Source organism: Hypanus sabinus, chromosome 21 (assembly GCF_030144855.1).
Source record: "Hypanus sabinus isolate sHypSab1 chromosome 21, sHypSab1.hap1, whole genome shotgun sequence".
Taxonomy (NCBI): domain Eukaryota; kingdom Metazoa; phylum Chordata; class Chondrichthyes; order Myliobatiformes; family Dasyatidae; genus Hypanus; species Hypanus sabinus.
The window spans coordinates 48,921,464-48,929,587 of record NC_082726.1 but is presented as its reverse complement, the minus strand read 5'-3'; the positions used below and the strand labels follow the sequence as shown (position 1 = coordinate 48,929,587).

Sequence of the window (8,124 nt, the reverse complement as noted above, 5' to 3'; positions counted from 1 at the left end):
TTCTTATTAATTGAATTTAAAACAATAAAAAAAAAGAAGACACATGGAGTCTCCAGAACGAACCCAAATAAATGATAATGGAGTATTTAAATATTGGTGCAAACTGTAAAATGGGGGAGAAGTAGATTTGTGTGTAGAGGTGTGGATTGATCTGTGTTACTTTAATGGAGAAAACATGAAATTATTAGATGGCTAAAAGATCCTTACAGTAGACAATGGAAAGATGCATTAAATACGTTGAAGAAACCAACAACATGAAAGCGCTGGAAGAATTGAGAGGCAAACCTTGATTTATTCGCGAACGGAAGCGATAAAACAGATGCAATGCAAAGTCAATAATGTTTTATTCTCTAGAAGGAAAGGAAAAATCTTCAGTAGGGATGCGTGGAAGTCGGATGGTGACTTCTGCACTGAAATATTTGGCAACATCAATGGAACATCCGAATTGTTGCAGAGAATTCATCGCTTTATTCATTGCTCCTCCGCCCCGGCTGATTTGACCTACGATTGGCTTAAACCTGCCATGGTTTCACCATTTTCCCAGTTCCCATTGGTGAAGCCTGATGCCACTTCGAAATCTTTTCTTTTCAAACCGGAGAAGCGCTGGGAGTCAGGATTGGTCCATCTGTCCACTTGTCTGCCTTTCCTTGCGCTGTTGGTCAGGTGATCCAGCAGCTGGGCAAGGCTCGGTTGACGATTGGCGAAGGGGGGTGCCTGTCAATCAGGCAGAGTGGAACCCGCCCTATCCCCGCCTGCCGTCAAGCAGAACGGACTTGCTCTCCAGCTTCTCAAGATGGCGGACTCGGCTCAGTTCACTGAGAACGGTGGTGCCGGGGCGGGTCCCGACGGCTTCGATGCAGCCTTCTACAGTTTCGGCGGCCCGGCGGAGAACGAGACATTCGGCGAGTCGAAAGCCAATGGGGCTAAGGGCGTCGGCGGCGAGCAGGGCCACGAGGCCCCGGGCCGCGTGGGAGATGGGGGCCATGAGCAATCGCAACAACAGCAACCTCTGCCACCGCCCAAGGAGATGGAAGGGTCGAAGATCAACGCCAGCAAGAACGAGGATGACGAGGGGTGAGTGCAGGGCTCGCGTTGGGGTTCTGAGGCCTGTTCCTTAGTCTGCAGCCGTGATGACCCGAGACTGACCCCTTTGTAGGGCTCATTGAGGGTCTGGACTCCTGGGGGTTTGAATGTTCCTTCTCCTGTCGGTACAGTGCTTTAAGCACTGATAATCCAGCAGCCGGGGCTAAACAGCCCCGGCTTCACATCAACCAAAACAACAAGGGGATTTCTATAATTACTTGAAATCAAGTGGTAAGGCCATGTTATATAAAACTTATTTCACTTTTGGGATCTATCAGTCTTTGTCTATACATTCCTTAAACCACAACTCTATTGCAGCATTCGTGGCGTGGTAGGCTATGTTATTTAGTTCAAGTCAATGCATCACACACACAAAATGCAAGAGGAACTCAGCATCTATGGGAAAAAGTACAATTGACGTTTCGGGCCGACGTTTCGACTGTACTTTTTTCATAGATGCTGCCTGGCCTGCTGCATTCCTCCAGCATTTTGTGTGTGTTGCTCGGATTTCCAGCACCTGCAGGTTTTCTTTTGTTTGTAGTTCAAGTCAATGATCGTTTATGAGAATGGGTTTTCTGACTTGCAGCAGTATTGTTGATTCATTTGAAGTGGCCCAAGTGATCAAAGAATGACTAGAACAACAGAAAGTTGCAACTTATTGGTCTGCACAGCATAAAAAAGTTTTCATTAGTGTGTCTTCCGTGCCCTTTTCAAAATATTTTGCAGTATGAAGAGTACCTGGAGTATAGCATAATTTAGGCAATAACAGAAAGCTGTCTAGTGCATGGCATTGTACCTCTGACAAATGGTGACATGATAGCGGGAAGATGAGCTTGGAGTTTGCTGTATGGGTGTTGAGTCGTAGAGGTAGGCAATTTAGGTTAAGATGGCAGATTGACATTGAACCACAGTATATGCTATGACAATCCAGTCACTTTGTGACTGAGACTACTCTTTACAATTCCATATTTATTGTGAAGTTAAGTTCCATAGTTATCTGTGGGATTTAAAACTTAATTTGAGATTATTGGTCCTGAACATGGCTTCATTGTTGTACCCATGGTATTGTGCCACTAATCATTTATCTAGCAAAGTCTTTGTTCAACGCCTCCTCTTAAATGTCTTTGACCATGAAATTTCCCTAAATACTGCCCTGAAATGTTGTAAATATTTCAAACATTTGGTGAAGGACTTGGAAATGTAAACTTCATTCTTGGGTGAGAATGTCATGAACTGTTCTAAGGTTGACCAAGCTGGATTTTATGAGAAAATTCTTGAATATTCAGCATCTTACACAGCATCTCTGTCCACAGTGTATGACATATAAGTTTTCCAGTGTTTTGACTTTAATACTGGTTTCTAACATCTGCAGTTTTTTAATAGTCTGATATTTCACCAGTCTGGGTTCTGTAGGCTTCCTTTAATCGTTAGGCTGCAATGACTGAAATGCAAGTCTAAAATATTGAGTTGTTCAATCGAGTACTGTTCTTATGAATATTATTCTCACTTGTGTTTTTTCTCTCAAAAGTGAACAAATCATAGACATTTGCAATAAAATTGATTATGTACGTTTTGATTTCTTGAGTTTACACTATAAGTACAGTGCTGCCCTGATGCTCTGATCTGAGGCTGGTAATGCAATGGTTTGTAGCAAGACCCTGATCATTGCTGCTTAAATCCTCTAGTAATAGGAATATTGAATAGGTTTCCCACAGAAGTCTACATCTTGTTTTTCTGCAAACCATGTTGGAGTCTGCTTTTAAAATGTAATCCCTGCCTTTCTCAGCATTTTGTATCTTATTACCCTTTTTGAGTAATTCTTTCTACCTTTTTTCATTTACCTCATTTATAACCTGCCTCCACTGTACAACGATGCACTGGGAGGAAAAAAAGTTCTGCCTTGCACATCCTAAGAACCACCTCTTGGCAAAGGCAGGTATTGATGATAAGAATCACCGTTGTCTTCAGTGTTTCAAAGAAGCCTGAGGAGGAAGTGTTTCAACGTCCTGACCTGGTATTCATAGTCTAGCAGACAGCAAAAGTTCCTAACTTCTGCTTTATGGACTACAGGGAAGTAGCATACATTCCGCTACACTATCCTCTCCAAAGCCTTGTTCTGCAGCACTGAGGCCTTAATTTTACTTGGCTTTACCTGGGGCCATTTTTTGTATGCCTGACACCAGCACTCAATGCAAAGCCTTGACATGGCCATGGCTTCAAAGGATTTAAAGTATATTTATGAAAGTGTGTATGCAGTATGCAACCCTGAAATTCATCTTCTCCACAGACAACCATGAAACAAAGCTACTGAACCCATTCGAAGCAAAACATCAACTGCCCCCATGCGCAAATAAAACCAAATGCGCAAACAGCAGCAAGTACATCAAATCTCTCGCGCGCAAGAAAAATTGTGCAAATGGGAACAAGATCAGCTCCCCCATCTCCAAAATAAAAATAAATTGTGCAAGTGGCAAAAGGAACATCAGACCCCTCACATACAAGAAAAAATGCGCAAATAGGAACAGGATCATGAGCTCTCCCACATACACAAAAAACAAACTGACTTTTGCCCAGTAGCACTTACACCACGCTTAGTCTTAGGCAAATGTAAAAATGGATGATTTCGAAAATAATGAAATTAAAAGTTTCTAAATATCAAAAATTACTATAAAGAGCAGTAAGTGGTTTTAAAAAAACTTAAATCAATATTTGTTGTGCCAACTCTTTGCCTTTAAAACGGCATCAATTTGGGTACAGTGTCGGACTCTCGTCAGAAAATTGCCCGGTAGGCTGTTTTAAGCACCTTGCAGAATTTGCCACAGTCCTCCTGCAGATTTTGCCTGTCCTCCTTGCTTCTCTCTCACTAGGTAATCGCAGATAGCCTTGCTGTTGAGATCAGGGCTTTGTGGAGTCCATACCATCTGTTGCAGAGCTCCTTGTCCTTTTCGCTGAAGATAATTCTTTGATTTTGGCACGTGTGGGGTCATTGTCCTGTTGCAGAATGCAGTTGGAACCAGTCAGATGCCTCCTTCATGGCATTGCATGATGGACAAGAGTCTGCTTGAACTTGGCATTGAGGATTCCATTAATTCTGACGAGATCACCAACTCTGTTTGCAAAAATGCCGTCCCAAACCTGCTTCACTGTTGCCTACAGACACTCATCCATGTAGCACCCTCCAGCTCGTTTATGGACACAGTCACAAATTTCAAATTGTTTAGCATGCCAATCCTTATGTTTTTGTGCATAGGATAATGTCTTGGTTTTGCTTCTACTTCGGAGGAGTGGCTTTTCTGGCAGCAACTCTTCCACAAAGACCACTTCTAACAAGACTTCTCTGGGCTGTAAAGGGAGTTCCAGTGGTTTCTGTGAGATCAGAGCTGATAGCATGCTGGATTTCTGATTTAGAAGGGATGTCAGTTTGATGTATCTCATCTGCTGCACTCAGTTTCCATGACCAAACACTGCATTTCTTGCCTATTTCTTTGTGCTTCTTGAGCTTGGACAGCACATCTTGAAACTCCTGTCTGTTGCAAAATTTCTGTTTGAGAGAGACTTTGGTGGTCCACTCCAATTTGCCTAATTTCACAACAGGTCTACAGCAAATGTTATTTCATTAACTCTTCACTCAATCCTGGAACATCTGGACACAGCAAAGGTGCAGATGTCACAGTGCTCTTCATTGGCTACAGATCGGCATTCAATACTATCATCACCTCAAACCTAATCAATAAACTTCAAGTCCTAGGCATCAATACCTCTTTGTGCAACTGGATCCTCCAATTTCCTGACTTGCAGCCCCCAGTCAGTTTGGATTGGCAACATCTCTACAAGTCGCCCTCGCAAAAATTTAACTATGTAGCTTGGTCCATTACATTTGCTTCTCGTTTCTGTCCACTGTAAATGAAAGAAACCTTAAATGAACAGTTAGGCTTATCAAAATGAAGAATCAGAATAAAGTTTAATATCACTGGCATACATTGTAAAATTTGTTAACGTAGCGGCAGCAGTACAATGCAATATATGATAAATACAGAACAAATTACATTAATTTTTTTGTGTGTGTATATATTGTATTGTGGCGACCCACTTCCCAGCGCATTCGAACCGGTTCACAAAGCGGCGTGCGCCGGCATTGAGGCAGGTCCCAAAGAGGGCGCCAAGCCTGCTTCACCAGTAAGGAGAAAAGCCCGCGCCCGGGACAGGACTGTGAATACACACCCCCTACAGCATTCCCGCCTGGGGAGGGCGGGATCAGGAAGACTTTAAAGCGAGGCTGCGAAGTTTGAATAAATCTCTTCTGTAACTGCAGCTCACTGACTCCGTGTCATTATTGTAGCGCTGCATATAGCACACTGCTACAGTTGGTGACCCCGACGGCCCAAACAATATTTGGACTGGAGATGAACAACGCCGCATTTGTTCATGCAGTTTCGTTAAAACTGCTAAGCTTCTGGACGCTGCGACCTCACCTATGGTTCCAGCAAGCAGAAGCCCAATTCCACATTCAGCAGATAACCTCGGATGCCACAAGTTACTACTACGTGGTGAGCTCCCTCGACCAGGAGACAGCTGCCCAGTTTGAGGAGTTCATACAATTGCCCCCAGCGGACGGCAAATACACGGAATTCAAAGCCCTGCTCATAAGGACTTTCGGACTCTCACGGCGCGAGTGAGCTACCCACTTACTGCACCTGGATGGTTTGGGGGACAGGCCACCATCGGCTTTGATGAACGAGATGCTGTCTCTGGCCGGAGGTCACAAGCCCTGCCTCATGTTTGAGCCGGCATTCTTGGAGCAGCTGCCAAAGGACATATGCCTGCTGCTGTCTGACGTGGATTTCAGTGACCCCCGGAAGGTGGCGGCCTGGGTGGATGTGCTGTGGAAAGCCAAGAAAGAGAGTGGGGCATCCGTCGCACAGATCACCAGGCCATGCTCCCAGCAGCAAACCAGACCAGGCCCGGCTGCAGAGCCCGCTAACCCCAGAGGCATGGGTGAGGAGACCAACGAACAATGGTGCTTCTACCACCAGCGGTGGGGCGCAGAAGCCCGCCACTGTAGCCCGTCCTGCAAGTTCCCGGGAAACGCCAGGGCCAGTTGCAGCTGATGGCTACGGCGGCTGGCCATCGGGATAGCCTCCTGTATGTCTGGGACAAGCAGTCGGGACGCCACTTTTTGGTCGACACCGGAGCCGAGATCAGCGTCTTACCTCCGACGAGTTATGACACCCGCAACAGAGAACCGTGTCCCACCCTGAGGGCTGCAGACGGCAGCACAGTGAGGACCTACGGTACCCGTACGGTGCGGCTACAGTTCGGCTCCAGCCGGTTCACGTGGGACTTCACACTGGCCGCCATAGCCCAACCGCTCCTAGGAGCGCTCACAGCCTACTGGTCGACCTGCCCAGGAAGAGACTGGTCCACGCCGAGACCTTTCAAACGTTCTCCCTGGGTGAAGCCCAGTTGCCGGCCCCACACCTAGATTCCATCACGCTGTCCGACAACAACTTCACCAGAGTCCTGGTGGATTTCCCATCGGTTCTGGCACCGCAGTTCACGGCAGCCATGCCCAGACACGGCGTACAGCACCACATCCAGACACAAGGACCACCCCTCCACACCCGTGCTCAAAGGCTTCCCCCGGACAAGTTCCGGCTGGCGAAGGAGCAATTCAAGAGGATGGAGGAATTGGGGATCATACGGCGGTCCGAAAGCCCATGGGCCTCCCCCCTGCACATGGTGCCCAAAGCAACGGGGCTGGAGACCATGAGGCGATTACCGCAGGCTGAATGAGGCTACAACACCGGACCGCTACCCTGTGCCGCACATTCAGGACTTTGCAGCAAACCTGCACGGTGCACGGATCTTCTCCAAGGTAGACCTCGTCCAGGGATACCATCAAATCCTGATGCATCCGGACGACGTCCCCAAAATGGCACTCATCACCCCTTTCAGCCTTTTCGAGTTCCTTCGCATGCCGTTTGGCCTAAAAAAATGCCGCACAGACGTTTCAGTGGTTAATGGACGTGGTGGGACGCGATCTGGACTTCGCTTTCATCTATTTGGACGACATCCTCATAACCAGCAGCAGTCGTCAGGAGCATCTGTCCCACCTCCGTCAACTCTATGCCCGACTGAGTGAACACGGCCTGACAATCAACCTGGCCAAATGCCGGTTCGGGTTCGACACCATCAACTTCCTGGGCCACAGGATTACTAAAGACGGGGCAACCCCTCTGCCTGCTAAGGTAGACGTGGTCCGCCATTTCCCCCGACCCAACACAATCAAAGGCCTTCAGGAATTCGTGGGTATGGTGAATTTCTACCACCGCTTCCTCCCTTCAGCTGCCCGAATCACGCGCCCCTTCTGTGCCCTGATGTCGGGTAAGGGCAAGGATATTACCTGGGATGAGGAGTCTGCCGCCGCTTTCATTAAAACCAAAGAAGCCTTGGCAAATGCCACAATGCTAGTGCACCCCAGAACGGACGTCTCTACTGCCCTCACAGTGGACGCATCCAACACGGCAGTCGGTGGAGTGCTAGAACAACTCATCGAGGGTCGCTGGCAACCCCTGGTGTTTTTCAGCAAACACCTACGACCACCTGAGCTCAAATACAGTGCTGTCGACCGGGAACAGTTGGTGCTATACCTGGCAATCCGGCATTTCAGGTACTTCTTAGAAGGTACACCGCGTTCGTGGACCACAAACTGCTTACCTTTGCATTCACGAAAGCATCCGACCCCTGGTCGTCCTGCCAGCAGCGACATCTGTCCTACATCTCTGAATACACGACGGATGTCCGGCATGTCTCGGGAAAGGACAATGTCATGGCGGATGCCCTCTCCCGCCCTAACATCCAAGCCCTGTCCCAGGGGGTAGACTATGAAGCACTGGCGGAGGCGCAGCAGGCAGATGAGGAGATCTCTAGTTACAGGACTGCAGTCTCTGGTTTGCAGCTCCAGGACCTCCCCATAGGCCTAGGTGAGAGGACCCTACTCTGACGTCACCACCGGCCAACCCTGCCCCGTCATTTCGGCAG

The 8,124-nt window shown here is 47.7% G+C and overlaps 1 protein-coding gene across 4 annotated transcripts in view; it reads left to right on the top strand.

Annotated features, from left to right (window-relative positions):
• Window positions 1–730: 730 nt before the first annotated feature.
• The window catches only part of LOC132379016 (heterogeneous nuclear ribonucleoprotein D-like), a 46,343-nt gene continuing 38,949 nt past the window's right edge, over window positions 731–8,124 (top strand). For 3 of the 4 annotated variants that reach the window (XR_009507264.1, XM_059946458.1, XM_059946457.1), the window contains exon 1: window positions 732–1,074. Coding sequence is in view for 3 of the 4 variants with exons in the window: in XM_059946458.1 (XP_059802441.1) it covers window positions 794–1,074 (281 nt within the window). In the remaining variant the exon portion in view is untranslated. Of the gene's footprint in view, window positions 1,075–8,124 lie in introns of all 4 variants that reach the window. The other variant, XM_059946459.1, reaches the window with a different exon arrangement.